The sequence below is a fragment of the Lampris incognitus genome, chromosome 17 (assembly GCF_029633865.1).
Source record: "Lampris incognitus isolate fLamInc1 chromosome 17, fLamInc1.hap2, whole genome shotgun sequence".
Classification (NCBI taxonomy): domain Eukaryota; kingdom Metazoa; phylum Chordata; class Actinopteri; order Lampriformes; family Lampridae; genus Lampris; species Lampris incognitus.
This window is the reverse complement of record NC_079227.1, coordinates 7,474,460-7,492,157: the sequence shown is the minus strand read 5'-3', so window position 1 is coordinate 7,492,157 and position 17,698 is coordinate 7,474,460. Positions and strand designations below refer to the sequence as shown.

Here is a 17,698-nt window from a genome sequence, read left to right as displayed (position 1 = left end):
ATATTTGGGCCGTCACATAGGAAAATTCCCTCTCTTTCTTTCATTTTACACCAGCTTCAGAATCCAAATAGAGAAGTAGAGGAACCAGACATTAACAGCTGGGGAGACAGAAGAGGAGACGAAGACGATCACAGCCAGTGATGGCGCCCTAGTGAGCCAACCAGTAGTAAAGAGAGGTGAAAATGAAGGAAAACCTGGTATTTTGTGTGTGTGTGTGTGTGTGTGTGTGTGTGTGTGTGTGTGTGTGTGTGTGTGTGTGTGTGTGTGTGTGTGTGTGTGTGTGTGTGTGTGTGTGTGTGTAGATTTGATAGAGATGGAAGGAATTGTCCTTACCAATAACATGTTCAGATATTTAAGATTTTATTGTAAGTATGTATTAAAAGTGTTTTTTGTTAAACTTGGAGATTCTCGGCTGTTGTGTTTTTGTGTCTCCTGTTCATTTCCACGTGTTTGACTCTGGGAAGAAGATTCTCGTGCTTTGACCGGTGCGCGGGCTTAGTTCTGACGTCATACACCGAGATACAGTGCATCCGGAAAGTATTCACACCCCTTCACTTCCCCCACATTTAGTTATGTTACAGCCTTATTCCAAAATGGATTAAATTCCTTTTTTTTCCTCATCAATCTACACACAATACCCCATAATGACAAAGCGAAAAAGGTTTTGTAGAAATTTTAGCAAATTTATTAAAAATAAAAAACTGAAATATTGCATGTACATAAGTATTCACACCCTCTACTCAGTAATTGGTTGAGGCACCCTTGGCAGCGATTACAGCCTCAAGTCTTCTTGGGTATGAAGCTACAAGCTTGGCACACCTATATTTGGGGTATTTCTCCCATTCTTCTCTGCAGATCCTCTCGAGCTCTGTAAGGTTAGATAGGGAGCGTCGCTGCACAGCTATTTTCAGGTCTTTACAGAGATGTTCAATGGGGTTCGAGTCTGGGCTCTGGCTGGGCCACTCAAGGACATTCACAGACTTGTCCCGAAGCCACTCCTTCCTTGTCTTGGCTGTGTGCTTAGGGTCATTGTCGTGTTAAAAGGTAAACCTTCGCCCCAGTCTGAGGTCCTGAGCGCTCTGGAGCAGGTTTTCATCACGGATCTCTCTGTACTTTGCTCCATTCATCTTTCCCTCGATCCTGACTAGTCTCCCAGTTCCTGCCACTGAAAAACCTCCCCACAGCATGATGCTGCCACCACCATGCTTCACTATAGGGATGGTATTAGCAAGGTGATGAGAGGTGCCTGGTTTCCTCCAGACGTGACGTTTGGCATTCAGGCCAAAGAGTTCAATCTTGGTTTCATCAGACCAGAGAATCTTGTTTCTCATGGTCTGAGAGTCCTTTAGGTGCTTTCTGGCAAACTCCAAGCGAGCTGTCATGTGCCTTTTACTGAGCAGAGGCTTCCGTCTGGCCACTCTACCATAAAGGCCTGATTGGTGGAGTGCTGCAGAGATGGTTGTCCTTCTGGAAGGTTCTCCCATCTCCAAAGAGGAACGCTAGAGCTCTGTCAGCGTGACCATCAGGTTCTTGGTCACCTCCCTGACCATGGCCCTTCTCCCCCGATTGCTCAGTTTGGCTGGGCAGCCAGCTCTAGGAAGATTCCTGGTGGATCCAAACTTCTTCCATTTACGAATGATGGAGACCACTGTGCTCTTCGGGGCCTTCAAAGCTGTAGACATTTTTTGTACCCTTCCCCAGATCTGTGCCTCGATACAATCCTGTCTTGGAGGTCCACAGACAATTCTTTTGACTTCATGGATTGGTTTCTGCTCTGACATGCACTGTCAACAGTGGGACCTTATATAGACAGGTGTGTGCCTTTCCAAATCATGTCCAGTCAATTGAATTTACTACAGGTGGACTCAAATCAAGATGTAGAAACATCTCAAGGATGATCAGTGGAAACAGGACGAACCTGAGCTCAATTTTGAGTGTCATAGCAAAGGGTGTGAATACTTATGTACATGCAATATTTCAGTTTTGTATTTTTAATAAATTTGCAAAAATTTCTACAAAACCCTTTTCACTTTGGCATTATGGGGTATTGTGTGTAGATTGATGAGAAAAAAAAAGGAATTTAATCAATTTTGGAATAAGGCTGTAACATAAGAAAATGTGGGGAAAGTGAAGGGGTGTGACTACTTTCCGGGTGCACTGTAGGTGCCAGGATGTGGATGGAAACGTCCATTCACTTCCACACTCTAGGTCTTATTTATCGTTTACGTAATAATGACTGACAGTAAAAAAACTGAATAGTGTAGTATATCTTTATTGATCATCAAATCACATGAAACTGCTTCGTTTATTCTGTGGATCTCTGTCAAGATCATGGGTCGAAGAAGTCAGTTCGGGAGTTTGAATGATGCTGTACATCCATCCATCCATCCATTATCCAAGCCACTTACCCCAGCTGGAGTCGCGGAATGCTACAGTCTATCCCAGCAAGCCATTGGTACAGGGTGGTACAGTGAACATTTAATGGTGTTTGGTTTAACACTGAACTGATTTGGGTGAGGGGGTGAATTGCAGTTAAATATTGGTCCTGAAGGGGATGTCGAATTCATCCATTTGCTTTTCATAATCTTCCTCAAACATCCGCAGTTGTTCAGGGGTGAAATGGTTGGTCCAGTCACCCACTTCACCTGCAAGATGAACAGAAAGACAGTGTGGCTGTTCTGAGCACAGGACACCGTGTGCAAGCCGGCCTTAAGATAGGTTATGCAAGGGTGACCTATGACACTGTAACCTATGACACCATATGATACCATAACCTATGACACCATAACCTATGACACCATATGACACCATAACCTACTTTATCATGATATTCGTAATTTATCGGGAGGATTACCAAATAATTAATGTTTCATATTGTGGATAAATGCAATGGCGTGATGTTGAATAATGATGATTACAACGTATTGATTGGAATAAGGGCTATAAGGATAGATAAATCATTGGGAAATCATATTGTAACGTGCATGGATAAGTAGACACGCTGGCTGGCGGGTCTGACCCTTTAGTCGAGCGGTTAGCGATGTCTCCTGCGGTGCGGGCGATACGGGTTCGCGTCCCGGCCGCGGCAGTTCCCGTGGCTGCGTTGTCCCCCGAATTCGCTACAATATGCATAAGGAACAAGGCTTGTTACAAGGACATGAGGGGCTATAAGTGGCAGTGGAAAAGTATTGAGTATGTCAGCAGACAGAGGAATGCAGAGTCAATTATAGGAAGAGAAGTGGGGGGAGGGGGCAATAAAAGGACAAGATGTCCCAAGAAGAAGAGTGTGTCTATCTCCATGGAAGGTAAAAGAGTGAGGGCTGCTGACCTTAGATAAGGTTAGCGGCTCTGAAGAGGAAAGGGAACAATAAGGGTGTTGTGGCCAAGGGGGAGCAGAGACAGGATGTGCTGGGATTTGTGGTTTCAGAAATAGGAACAGGATTTTACGACGGCAGCTGCAACAAGGAGGTCGCAGCAGATGGAGAAGAAGATCACCTGGAGTCCGGATGTCAGTGAGGCGGAAATGGAGTCAGATCAACGGACCAATCAGAAAGAAGAGCACATTCGTGTTCAGTCAACACTTTGTAAGACTGGCTCAGGGAAAGGATAGTCAGTCAGACTTCATGAACTGACACAGTCTGTTGCTTGTCGGGGATAGGAAGATCTAGACCCGGAGCTCTGTATGCTTTATCCATTTACTGCTAAATAAAACGGATGGTTTTGAGACCGAACATCTTCTCCTATTGCTTTATCAACTAAACACGCAGGACTAGGCTCTCACATAGGTGAAGCTGAGTTGGTAGAGTGAGCTGCAGTCCAACAACATGTAGTGACTGTGAGCTTATTTTGATCCTCAGGTAACTGCTGCTTGGTTTCACACACACTTTAGTTGGTCTGTTCGGACCTGAGGCGACCTCTTCTCGACCCTCCCCCGCCATGGCTACGGCCATGAAATAAACATTAATTTAGATGTGGGAGAAAACAGGAGGAAACTCACTGTACATAAACGTTAGAACTGTAACCGGTTATTTTCTTGCCCGGTGCGGGATTCGATACGGGGTGTACTGGACCACAAGGCGACATCAGTACCCGCTCGACTAAAGGGTCAGGCCCTAACGCGTCTTATTAGTAGTTTACAGAACAGTTGGAAAAACCACATTTCTCGGCGTAACGTAGGCTACCTGAGAAAAACCAGGAAACCTGAAGTTGTGTATGACGCCACAGGCAACAGGTGCTGCGGAGAGGAGCCGCCAGAGGGCGCGCTCGTTCTTTTTGGGACAAGGTAATGGAGGCTAAGTGAGGGACGGACCTTTTCTCATGAAGGGAGAGATGCTGTGGTCAAACACACGCTCGGGGATGAAAGTGTAGTTGGCCATCGGGTTCTCCTTCATGCTCTTGAAGGAGGTCAGCGCCACGATGCGGCCGATGACGTCATCGGCGAGGGACAGCTCCAGGTAGCGCATGATGCGTTCCACTTCCCGCCGAGGATTCTGGGAGACCGGAAAGTGTGTGCGCACGTGAGAGAGAGAAAGAGCTTAAGTTTATTTGCGTGTTCTTAAAAAACGAGTCAGTGTGATTCAGTCGATACGGAAACCTTCTCACCTCCTTCATGTCTTCGTAGAAAAGGTAAAGGATGTTTCTTTCCTCTCTCTCCTTCCAGTAACCCTTTACGTGTTCATACCACGAACCCCAGCTTACTGTGGAAACAGAGCACTGTCGTCATTCCAGCAAACCACGTGGATCAACTGTAGGACTGACTGTAAAGTGGCGCCACCATGGGTCTGTTTTATACCCCACATGTCAAAAGTTGCCTCCCTGTGCAAAATACAGAGCTGCACGTGCTTTGTCAGAAACAGGCTCAGATGTAGGAATGTATGGTCATTCTGCTTACACTCTCCTCTCATGAACTTGTGGATGTAGCCCTCCCATGGTCCAGGCTCAGGGTGGGCCATGTTCATTCGATCAAAGTGGTAGTAGCTGACTAGGTTGTCCCTTGCATTGCGGGCCACATAGATGGTCTAGAGACCGGATCAGAAGAGAGAGACAGGATAGGCTGAAATGGATGACTTGCACCACCCACCTTTACCTGGTTGGTTTTACAGCTGTTGGGGCCTGGACTGACTCTTCCAGACACTTAGATCGCACCTTGCATTTGTTTTCCCAAAACCCAGGAGGAACGAGCTGAAACGGGAGATGGGTCTTGATGACTCTGGGAGGATCCATTTTGCACAAAAGGTCAAGACCTGAAAAAGTTTGAAATATGGGTTTTATACATATATATTTTTCCATTGCTTTGTTATTACTGAGTGAAGTCATTAAGTTTTCATTTCTACATCTGTTTCCTCGTTGTCTTAGCCGTAGCATGCTTAGCAGTCTTGGCTTGGAAGAGAGATTCCTCCTCTGATGCTCTTCCTGACGTTTCACTTGGTTTTTCTGAAAATTATTTTTTAAGGTGGAGTTTTCCTCAACAAAAGTAAGGCTCAAAAGATTGAAGGTATCATCCTGACCATGTTTTACTTTGTTCTGTGGAGCGGATCTGGCGTTATGTCCTATATTTTGTTGTTTGATCTTGACTGTGTGCATTATTTTATCCTGTTGTGTAAGGCATTATATCCATCATGCATCGCACCGCTGGATCCCCTGCTTTCCATAGAAAATGATAAGGATCCGTCGACTTGACATCCGTCAACGGGTGATGTCATTCAGTTGTGCGTCACTGCAAGCAACCAAAGCAGTGACCCTTTACACAAGTCCATATTATAGTAGCCTAGGCTACAAATTATCCCAAGATTACAAGAAAACAACTGTCGTTATCTCGTGATCAAAAGATAAGTAGCGATCACGAGATAATGGAGCCCACATTGCGTGGCCTCTACGGACGTCCGTACAACTGACTGTGAGAAGCAGATAATAACACCAGGTTCTTGGTGTGTTCTGTGCAGGTAAAGGTAGGTAAAGAACTGCAATTTCAAAGCCGTCACTGCTGGTCAGCTGGATTAATTGTTGTTCGTTGTTTCTTTCTATTATTTGTCTTTTAAAGTGACATGTTTTCCTCTCATTTATGTGGATTACTCGCTTCATTTCAAACATTGTTTTCTGAGATTTTGACCACTTCTGTGTTACAGTGCAATTAACTAGAATGAAACACAATGAAGTTGTTGAAACTAAAGTCATAGAAACTAAGATGGAGGCAGCTGTACAGACCTGAAGGGGTTTCTGGAGTAGTGAAGATTTCCAGGAATGGGATGCGTTCGGTCACGGGTGCTCGCCTGCAGATCTCAGCGTCTCCATTGTGAAGAAGCAGGTCCACAATTTCCTGGGCCCATGTGGTTCCTCAGGTGCAAACAAGAACCCAGTAAAACTCTGAACTGATATGTCTGGCATATACTCAACCCACTGAATCCCACCAACCAGGAAGACCAAAGAACCAAAGAAATATGGGCTCCGATGAAGGTGGAGGCTAAAACCAAGCCCTAGAAACTGCACTGAAGAAATAGCAGTGCTGCCTGGAAAGCAGCCTTACCTGCTTTGGGATAGGTGGCGATCAGAAGGTCAGAGGGGTCAGGCTTGAAATCCCAGATGGAGTCAAAGTCATTGGCGATGCAGCTCATGAGGGGGACGCCTCTGACGTTGATCAGAGGGAATTTACAGATCCTCTGGTGGCACTGAATGGAGGCACTAGCCCTCTGGATGGAGTTGCTGTAGGGGGAATTCCCGCCTTCTGACATAGTTGATGCTGAGACCGTCTCCGCTAGACTGCAACCTTAAAGAAATGTGTGATTCAGACTCTGTGTTGAGGTCCTTTCTTCTTAGGAGACTTTGAGTCTGTGTCAGATGTTTTTGTTCTCTGTGTACTCTGACCCTTCTCAAACCCTTCACCCTCTTACTTATTACCCTCCCACTATGGTCTTTTTCATTATCTTCACCAGTTATGGTTTTGAGAAGGGCTATGTATGTTAAATATTTCCTGAGCTCCTCTTGATTCTTCAGATCTTGATTTTCATTCCTTTCCGTGGAGAGATTCAGTGGAATGCTCCTTCACTAAGTTCTCCCAAAGACGATCCCTCTTGAATCCTGAGTGCTTTGGTCTCTCTGTCTCTGCTCTCCTTCTATGTTTATAACCCCTCTGCCTTCGTGTGAGCTTTTTGTCTGCCAGCACTCACTGAGCATCACACAGAAATGATTATTGGACTCAAATGCTCTCGTACAATACAGTACATTACAATACAATACAATACGCACAATGTTATTAATCCCACCAGGGCAAATAACACACACAATAAATAACCATAATAAATTATGTAACTCTCCCAGTTGTAGCTGACTTCAGCTTTTGTTTAAAACAACATTTTCCTATGCAGCATTTTTAATTGGAGTAAGGTACGAGGGAGGATCATGTCAAGTCAATTTTATTTGTATGGCCCAATATCACAAATGACAAATTTGCTTCAAGTGGCTTTACAGCAACACAACATCCGGTCCTTGGGCCCTATATTTCTGCATTCCACACAGAGAAAGGAATGAACTGACAGGATAAACTGGGTTAGAAAATGTGCACTATGTCACTAATAATGATAACCAGACGCGAGTTAGATTGAATGTTAATTTTGGTTTGGTTAAGTGGAAGAAAAATAAACGGTCAAAGTGACACTTTTCTCCCCATAATCATGGAATTAACAAACAGTGTGACACTTGCACATTTTACAGTTGACTGAGAGACAGAAAACTCCTGCAGAAAACTCAACTTGTGACCCTAAGTTTTAAAGTCACCACTCTCTGAGCCAGTAGCGGGTTTTTTATAGTCTTGGCTACTTGACCCTTTAACAGCAAAATAGGATCTCTGGCCCTCCCTGGGACCTGTAACACTAGACCTTGTTATTTTATCACTTACTACAGGCACTGTTCCCAGCAGTTTTATGACAGCTGTGTTCAAACCTCTTCTAAAGAAACCGCAATTCGGTCCAGGGTCTCTTGATAGCTATAAACCAGTCTGTAATCTTCCATTCTTTTCTAAAGTACTAGAGAGAGCTGTGTCAACAACTTTTGACCCATATAGAAGAAAAGGATTATTGGACTAAAATGCTTTTATACAATACAATAAAATACAATACATTACAGTACAATACACACTATGTTATTAAATTTCCTCGAATCACTGGATTATATATATATATATATATATATATATATATATACACACTATATCTACAAAAGTATTGGGACACACCTCTTAATCATTGAGTTCAGGTGTTTCATTCAGACCCATTGCCACAGGTGTATAAAATCAAGCAGCTAGCCATGCAGTCTGCATATACAAACATTTTGAAAGAATGGGTCATTGAAGAGTTCAGTGAACTCAAGCATGGTACCGTCATAGGATGGCACCTTTGCAATAAGTCAGTTCGTGAAATTTCTTCCCTGCTAGATATCCCACGGTCAACTGTAAGTGGTATTATTGAAAAGTGGAAGCGTTTAGGAACAACAGCAACTCAGCCACGAAGTGGCAGACCACGTAAAGTCACACAGCGGGGTCACCGAGTGCTCAGGCGCATAGTGCGTAAAAGTCGCCAACACTCTGTTGACTCAATAACTGCAGAGTTCCAAACTTCCTCTGGCATCAACATCAGCACAAAAACTGTGCGCCAGGAGCTTCATGGAATGGGTTTCCATGGCCGAGCAGTTGCATGCAAGACTTACACCACCAAGCACAATGCCAAGCGTCGGGTGGAGTGGTGTAAAGCACGCTGCCACTGGACTCTGGAGCAGTGGAAACGTGTTCTGTGGAGTGACGAATCACGCTTCTCTGTCTGGCAGTCTGATGGACGAGTCTGGGTTTGGCGGATGCCAGGAAAACGTTACCTGCCTGACTGCATTTTTCCAACTGTAAAGTTTGTTGGTGGAAGGATAATGGTATGGGGTTGTTTTTCAGGGGTTGGGCTAGGCCCCTTAGTTCCAGTGAAGAGAAACCTTAATGCTTCAGTATTCCAAGACATTTTGGATGTTTCCAACGTGGTGGGGACAGTTTGGGGAGGGACCTTTTCTGTTCCAGCATGACTGTGCCCCAGTGCACAAAGCAAGGTCCATTAAGACATGGTTGGGTGAGTTTGGTGTGGAAGAACTTGACTGGCCCACACAGAGCCCTGACTTCAACCCCATTGAACTGCTTTGGAATGAACTAGAACGGAGATTGCGAGCCAGGTCTTCTCATCCAACATCAGTGCCTGACCTCACAAATGCTCTTCTGGATGAATGCGCAAAAATTCCCACAGACACACTCCAAAATCTTGTGGAAAGCCTTCCCAGAAGAGTGGAAGCTGTTATAGCTGCAAGGTTGGGGGGGTTGGGGAGACCAACTCCATATCAATGCCTATGGATTTAGAATGGGATGTCATAAAACCCCTGTAGGTGTAATGGCCAGGTGTCCCAATACCTTTGTACATGTAGTGTACATATAATCCAGTGAGTCAAGTGTAGGAGCCAAATGTCTCCTAATGGTTAATAATTAATGTTTTAATTAGTAATTTGAATAATTCGTTTAAATGCTCATTTTTTACACGTCGTATACTTTAGGTAACTGCTTTCTTTGTGTATTAAGTTTGCTGCGTGGTCTTAGATAGGTGCATGTCACTTTAAGAACTGGAGAAGGGCGTTCCTGGGTTAACGCGCTCCGGAAGAGGAAGTAAGCGGAAGGGCCAGTTGTTGCCTAGAATTGAAGAGCGGAGCCACATGGTTTTTCTGACCGTGCATAGCCTACGTGTATTCGTACATAGCCTATGTGTATTTGTGCTTTGTGTATACGTGTATTAGGTCAGGTTAACAGTTATTATTTTCATGGATGCATTTCATAATTTCACTGTGTGTCTTCAAGCAAGTTCAAATAAATACTTAAAACGCAAAGGAAGAATCACTCTTGCGCCAAACAGACAAGTGGAACACGCGTCAGCCATAAGGATCTTCTCTTTTATTGAGTTTAGTTTATCAGGGTAGCTATAGCAGCCCCTACATCAAGTAAATTCTTTATGAGACAGTACGAGCAATCGTCAGCTGTCAGTTGAAAATAACTAAAAGCAATTGTGCCTACTTACTTACGAGGCACTTAAGTAAAGATCAGGCTGGTTGTTTGTTGAGTAGTGTAGAACCTGATAATGTAATAAATTCCCAATAATGTAATAATCCCGATAATGTAATAAAAATCTGCTCTTGAGTCCATTGAAAATTCAATAAAACCTGATAATGTAATAACTTCCTGATAATGTAATAAAGTGCATGTCCCAATAATGTAATAAACTTTTTACCAATAATGTAATAATGTGTTACATTAACGGGACGTTATTAGGGTTGGGGTTAGGGTTAGGGTTAGGGTTAGCTATGATATATAGTTTATTACATTATCAGGAAGTTATTACATTATCAGGTTTTATTGCATTTTCAATGGCCTCAAGCGCAAATTTTTTATTACATTATCAGGGTTATTACATTATCAGGGATTTATTACATTATCAGGTTCTACAAGTAATGCAATAGAAGCTGGGAGGAAAGAAAATCTCAACGTGGCTGTTTTTACATTTGCTGGTTCGGTAACATCTACCTGAAGATAACAATTCACACTGGGGATGTAGAATATGTGTGTAGGATCCTTCAGAGTTCTCTGTGCATGTCTGACAGTATTCGGTCTTTAACCTAGAATTCGTCATCAATCATTAGCTCAATGTAATCCTAGCACTGATTAAACATCATATATAACTTAAACTGCCAGAAATTGTACATGGTTGTACGGGTGCGCCGTTCCAACAAGCTCGAACTGACCCTATACTCCGTTTTTGTTATCTTACTATAGTTAATTTTTTCTCTGACGAGCTCAGGGGCCATCTCCATGCTGTACTATGAGTATTTTCCCATGCACATAATAAATTCACTGCATTGAAATGTCATCAAGGTTGCAAGGGTTTATTTTCTTCAACAGTAATGATTAACTCTCCAGAGTCAACCTACACAAAGCTGCGGGTCCAGACAGAATCCCAGGCTGAGCCATCAGAGACTGTGCTGAGCAGCTGGCAGATGTCCTTGCTGACATCTTCAACATTTCACTGTCCCAGGCAGTCGTCCCCACGTGTTTCAAGTCTACCACCATCATACCAGTGCCAAAGAAGTGCCCTGTGTCCTGCCAAAATGACTACCGCCCCATTGCACTGACTCCCATCATCATGAAGTGCTTTGGGAGGCTGGTCATGAAGCACATCAAGTCCAGCCTCCCCTCCACTCTGGACCCTCTCCGGTTTGCGTACCGCGCTAACCGCTCCACAGAAGATGCCATAACCTCTGCTCTTCATCCAGCCCTGTCCCACCTTGTGAGAAAGAACAGCTATGTGAGGATGTTGTTCATTGCCTTCTGCTCAGCTTTTAACACAATCATACCACAGCAACTGATCGAAAAGCTGAGCCAGCTGGGCCTTAACACCTCCCTCCGCAACTGGGTGCTGGACGTCCTCACGGGGAGGCCACAGTCAGTGCAAATTGGCAAGATCTCCTCCAGGACTGAGCACTGGTGCTCCACAGGGCTGTGTGCTCAGTCCGCTCTTGTTCACCCTGCTGACTCATGACTGCACAGCATCATCCAACTCCAACCTCACTATAAAGTTTGCTGATGATACCACAGTGGTAGGTCTCATCAACAACAACAATGAATCATCATACAGAGCGGAGGTGGATCAAATGGCAGCGAGGTGCAAAAACAACAACCTCTCCCTAAACATAGGAAAAACAAAGGAGGTCATTGTTGACTTTAGAAAGGCCAGCGCCCACCATACCCCTCTGACCATCAACGGTATGGATGTGGAGAGAGTCAACAGTGTTAAGTTCCTGGGAGTTCTCATCACAGAAGACCTCTCCTGGTCCTCACATGTCACTGCGCCCTCCAAGGAGGCCGAGCAGCATCTTCACTTCCTGTGGTGTCTGAAGAAGATGAGTCTCCCCCCACCCACCCTCATCACATTCTACAGAGGCACCATAGATATCATTCTGACCACCTGTATCACTGTCTGGCATAGGAGCTGCAAGGCCTCCAACCGCAAATCCCTACAGCAGATAGTGAAGACAGCTGGAAAGATCACAGGAACTGCTCTCCCATCCATCCAGGCCATCTATGATGCACGGTGCACCTGGAAGGCTCTCGGCATCGTGAAGGACCCCACCCACCCTTCCCACATCTACTTCACCCCTCCCACCCTCTGGCAGGAGGTACCAGAGCATCGGTGCTGCCTCCACCAGAATATGCAGCAGTTTCATTCCTCAGGCTGTGAGGTTCCTCAACAGCCTGAACCCTTAGGCCTTCCACAGAATGACTTTTTGACCGTCTTACTCGCTGTCCGTGTCAGGCGTGCTCGTGATGTTCAGGTCTGTGAAGTAATTTTTGTTTTTAATATTTAGTGTGTTATTTATTTTCACGTGACGCTGTGGTCCTTGTGAAACATAATTTCGTTCCCTTGTATGTATGAGACATGCATATCAGGCAATGATAATAAAAGCAGCCTAAGTCTAACGCTGCAGAGTAAAATAATCATCTCGCTGACTTTGGCATGTTTTAAGTGGAAAACCTCCCAAGAGAATCCAACACGAGTAGAAATTGGTGAAAAATAACTTTTACTGACGTATTTTGTTTTTCCTACAAAAAAAAATGTGTCTGTCATTCAAAATAAACGCAGACAAAATGTTTACTAAAAACCTTTAACTGAGGTGTGACAAAAGAAACAATATCTCTATAGGGTCATCGGACAGGCAGTAGGAAGCGGGCCCGTCCTGAGAGGATCTACTTCCTGTCGGCCACGCTTCTCTCCAGCAGATAGACGCAGGCTCCAGATGTTGCAGCAATAAGACCAGACCACTTCCCGGACAGACAGACGGAAGAGCTGAAGACGGGGGAGGGTAAACCCTGCAGTCTGGATACGGTCTGTGTCGAGAGAAGAGGTCACATGAGGTATGTGCTAGAGCTGCCGCAGTAGGTCGGTCATCCTCAACACTGTCTTTACATTTACCTCCATGCTGCTGCGACGGATGACTTTCAGCTGGTTGACTTGGCTGCCAGCGGCCATGATGTGGCCGTCTCCCAGCCAATGGCAGGTGTAGATCTAGAGAAGCAGCCCCACACACACACACACACACACGTTTCGTTTCATTTCATGTGTGCAAGTGCATGACAAAGTGTTTCTGATTCTGATACATACATACATATATTGCAGAGTGCAGGATGTGTGTGGACAGGTGTGGACTCACCTTGCTGTCTCCCAGTGGGTCCTGAGGAACCTCATATACCTTCTTACCAGAGGAATAATCCCAGACCTGATGAGAAAGGCACAGATTCAGAGAAAGACGTCAAGCTGGGAAGACACTTCAGGTGATGCTCCTCAAATCTGTTCTGCGTTGTGATCCTTTCGTGTCCAGCTGTTAGACTGCTGCACTGTCTGACAATGCTTAAATCATAGATAGGAGCCATCTGTGTCACTTTCGGCTAAAGCGCCCGTATGAATGAGCAACACCATGGATGCTAACAATCAGTTTTAGGGTAGCTGATGGTTAAAGTATTTTCCCCCCTAATGCTTCTGAGGAAAAGCTAACAGACTACACTTAAAAATGTCAGAGTTTTGCCTTATCCTTAGTGTCGTCCGTTTTGGTGGATTTGGCGCCATCTAGTGGTAACAATAGTCCATTTTCATTTTGCAAATCCCAGCCTTCCGTGTGAAATGGCCATGATCCTAAACCCGTATAGTAGGGAGCGTTCGTGTGCAGGTCACAATTCCCAGCAGTCGCAGATTTTGATGTAACACTGGTGTTGTAAGACGTCCCACCTCCACCGCAGAATCTGTTTCCCCTTGCCGTGAGGCTCGGTTAGGTTAGGCTAACCCTAATGCCCCCCCCCCCTTTGGTATACCCACCAGACTATTCAAGTGAAATGGGGTAATAGCGTTTCAGCCCCATTTGGGGTTAGCAGTGGTGTCAGACATTCTGTCTCCAGTTCTCTACAATCCATATATTGATGATTTGTCCAAGCAGTGGCAGCATGCTGGCGCAACGGTTAGCGCGGTCGCCTCACAGCAAGAAGGTCCTGGGTTCGAGCCCCGGAGTAGTCCAACTTTGGGGGTCGTCCCGGACCGTCCTCTGTGTGGAGTTTGCATGTTCTCCCCGTGTCTGTGTGGGTTTCCTCCGTAAGTGTAGCTTGTAATGATGCTATGAGAAGACTACTAAACAGACCTCGATGGTGTAGTGCAAGTGACAAGTTTGTGGCTGCAGGAGTCAGTACTCTCCAGGCTGCTCTAAGCAATCTCATGTATAGATTTATTTGCTGGCTCAATAACTCTGATGATGTAATCATCATGAGTTCAGGAAATATAAGATGCAGTGCCACATGCTACCAGTCCTGGCAGTGGGGCCTCTGGTGTAGCTGCCGCCTTGTAAGACGCTGATTTGTTCCTTTTATGTTATTTCATTCTCTTTACTCTGTGTATTGTCTAGGGCAGTGTTTCTCAACCCAGTCCTCAAGGACCCCCCCCTATCCTTCAGATGTTCATTGTAACCCTGCATAGGTAGCCCTGCTCGTACTTACTCGACCAATCATCTCGCAGCACTTAATTATGCAAGGTGTGCAACGTCTGACAAAATTCGTTGCTGATTGGTTGAATAACTACAAACAGGTACCTATTCAGGGTTGCAAAGAAAATATGCAGGATAGGGGGTCCTGGAGGACTGGGTTGAGAAACACTGGTCTAGGGTTGATCTTTTACCTATGGTTCTTATCTTCTATGGCTCCCCCCCCCCCACCATGTCTTTGTCTGTTATGGACCCTGAGTCTGCAGTAAAGTTTTGAGTTGGGTTTGAGCAGCAGCGCTCCTTTCTGTCAGCCCTTACCTCCAGCGTCTTCTCTGACCTCCAGGATCCAGACAGGATGTGGTTGACGTTGGGGTCAATTTGGAGAGCTTCCCCGCATACCAGAGGACCCCAGATTCTACTGACGGGGAGGACCAGGCGAGTCAGACCCGGGAGCATTCATAATCTCGATTATGCTGAAATGCTGCAGACTTCTTACCTAACAGCCCGTTCTTGTCTGCTGTCCCAAAACTGACAGAAGGGGAGACAGTTACTCCTCTCACAAGCCCAAGGTAGTACTTTAATGCTCCAATACACAGCCTGTATTTTCCTCATATTTTGAATTCATTCTATGATAAAATTCTCTAAAGCTGTCTCGTAAGTGATTAGTATGTGAACTGCAGATGTTCTGGTGTGCTTCAGCGGGTGATTTTCGTGAGTTGTGGTTAGCTAATAAAGGTTTTTATGTACTTAAATGGAGCCAATAAAGCAGTGTTTCTCAACCCAGTCCTCAAGGAACCCCCTATCCTGCAGATTCTCATTGTAACCCTGCATAGGTAGCCCAGCTCGTACTTACTCGACCAATCATCTCGCAGCACTTAACTATGCAAGGTGTGCAACATCTGACAAAATTCATGGCTGATTGGTTGAATAACTACAAACAGGTACCTATTCAGGGTTGCAAAGAAAATCTGCAGGATAGGGGGGGTCCCTTGAGGACTGGGTTGAGAAACACTGCGCTAAAGGGTCCAAATGTGCTCCGTCAATGGAAAAATGCATCTTACCTGGATGGTGTTGTCCCAGCCAGCAGATATGAACTCTTTCTCCTGCAGAGGGTGGAAGGTCACCGCAAAAACACGGGAGCGATGGCCGTCCATCGTTGTCCTGCAGGAGCTGAGAGCAGTGGAGAGAGTATAACGCTTTAATTCATGTAACTTGAGAAAGAGGCTTCTTAGAAGGTGATGGGTAGGATGATAACACTGCCGGGGCTCCTTAGCGGAGAAATGTGCCCGTGCGACTGCGTTACCTGGCCTTGCACGTCATCAGCCTCTGGCGCGTGGCCAAGTCGTACAGGTGGACGGCTGAGTCGGAGCCCCCGGTCGCCGCTCTCTCTCCGGATGGCGACAGAGAAAGGCACAGCGTCTCTCTGTTCTCTTCCCTCCCCCCTCCGACGGGGTTTAGCTCCTCCGTCACCTCCCTCTGGGCCCACAGACATTCCCCCCCACACACGTACCAACACCGCACGGTACCGCAGGCATCTGACGGGAGGTCATACAGCAGGAGAGCACTCAGGAAGAACAAGGAGTGGGGGGGGGTGTTCAGCCCAAAATGGCAATCAAATTACCGCTAATGAGAACAGAGTTAAATTTCTGATTCATCTTTTTGCATTTTAATGATTTTTTTTGGGGGGGGGGGTGGAGGAACTCAGGGCTTCTTTTTTTTAACCGAACACCTTTGTTAAGCATTTATTTACTTACAGGCTGGGAGCCTTCTGCAAAGTTCAGTGTCAGGAACCCCATGAGCTGTGACCAAGTAGTGGTCTTACCACATTTCCCCCACAACGAGCCGACTTACAGGCAGCTAGCAGGAGACTGTTGGCCTGGGGGCTGCTGGTGAACCTCAGGGCCGTGACCGGTGTGTTGGAGACGTTCCTAAGGGTCCGAATCAGGCTCCCGGTGCCGGTTTTGTGCAACTTAACACAAAGGGAAAAGGACGGCGTTAGCATTTTCGGTCTCCTCCACAGGCAGACAGATGTCTGGAAGCCCCCCCCCCCCACCCCCACCCCCCGAAGACCCCTGGACATCACTGGACCCCGCGGCGAAGACCAGCGCGGGCTCGGCGTACCTTGATAGCCCCATTAGTCAGCCCCACAGCCAGGAGCGTGCCGTCACCGCTGAACTGGCAACTCATCACTTCACACCCACACCGCCTGGGAGGACGGGACAGAGGAGAAGGTTGTACGCCACTGGTTCTGCATGGCCATCTTATCTTCATACAACTTCGCACGATGTTAGCGTAGAAACCCTTTTAAAAAAATCTTTCGTTCTATTTAGAAGATGTGTTGCTACTGAAAATCACCAAAATGGAGACAACTATGCTAAGAGGCCCAAAGTGCTGTAAAAAAAGAACTTCGTCCCACCATTTGGGGCCGATAGTGACGGTTGACAACAGTCATCGTGACATCTATCCAAATAATGGCAGTTGTCGTTTTAGCGCTATAATATAGTGTTTTACAGCTCAAACGACGTGGTCTCGGTCCCTTCGTATGGACTCTGCCATCATGGCAGTACGCCAGTGAGTGTTCTAGGCTGAGGAAATTTGACAGGGTCCCACGTACCCTTACCAACTTTTCCTGATGCCCCATTGAGGGCACCCTGGCTGGCTGCACAACTGCCTGGTAGTGCGGCGGCTGTTCTGCCTCAGTTGCAGAGCTCTACAGAGGGAAGTGTAAACGGCAAAGGTTATCACAGACAGTGATCTTCTGCCCACCATGCAGGACGGTTCTCCCCGGAGGTGCCGGAAGAAGGCCCACAAAGTAATCAGGGACCCCAGACACGGACTATTCTCTCTACTTCTGTCTGGCAAGAGGTAGCAGGGCGTCAAATCTCGGACCAACACAGCTTCTACCTCCAAGACTCTTAAACGGATCATCCATCCATCCATTATCCAAACCACTTATCCTGCTCTCGGGGTGGCTGGAGCCCATCCCAGCAGTCAGCCTGGACAGGCCGCCAGGCCATCGCACACACATGTGGCCAACACACACACACACACCCCTGGGGACCATTTTAGTAAGGCCGAATCACCTGACCTACACGCCTTTGGACTGTGGGAGGAAACA

The 17,698-nt window shown here is 46.1% G+C and overlaps 2 protein-coding genes across 2 annotated transcripts; both read right to left on the bottom strand.

The window, feature by feature from the left end:
- Positions 1 to 2,532: 2,532 nt before the first annotated feature.
- LOC130127885 (sulfotransferase 1 family member D1-like) lies at positions 2,533 to 6,728 on the bottom strand. The gene is made up of 7 exons (XM_056297600.1): positions 6,524 to 6,728; positions 6,205 to 6,333; positions 5,146 to 5,243; positions 4,892 to 5,018; positions 4,603 to 4,697; positions 4,310 to 4,490; positions 2,533 to 2,645 (listed from the first exon to the last, which is right to left on the bottom strand). The coding sequence occupies exons 1-7, from the start codon at positions 6,726 to 6,728 to the stop codon at positions 2,533 to 2,535; spliced, it is 948 nt and encodes a 315-aa protein (XP_056153575.1).
- A 6,077-nt stretch (positions 6,729 to 12,805) lies between these two features.
- LOC130127883 (uncharacterized WD repeat-containing protein all2124-like) lies at positions 12,806 to 16,767 on the bottom strand. Its single transcript, XM_056297599.1, has 9 exons — positions 16,702 to 16,767; positions 16,432 to 16,549; positions 15,884 to 16,115; positions 15,642 to 15,750; positions 15,077 to 15,108; positions 14,899 to 14,998; positions 13,270 to 13,335; positions 13,032 to 13,124; positions 12,806 to 12,946 (listed from the first exon to the last, which is right to left on the bottom strand). Exons 1-9 carry the CDS (start codon positions 16,765 to 16,767, stop codon positions 12,806 to 12,808), a joined length of 957 nt encoding a protein of 318 aa, XP_056153574.1.
- Positions 16,768 to 17,698: the final 931 nt, after the last annotated feature.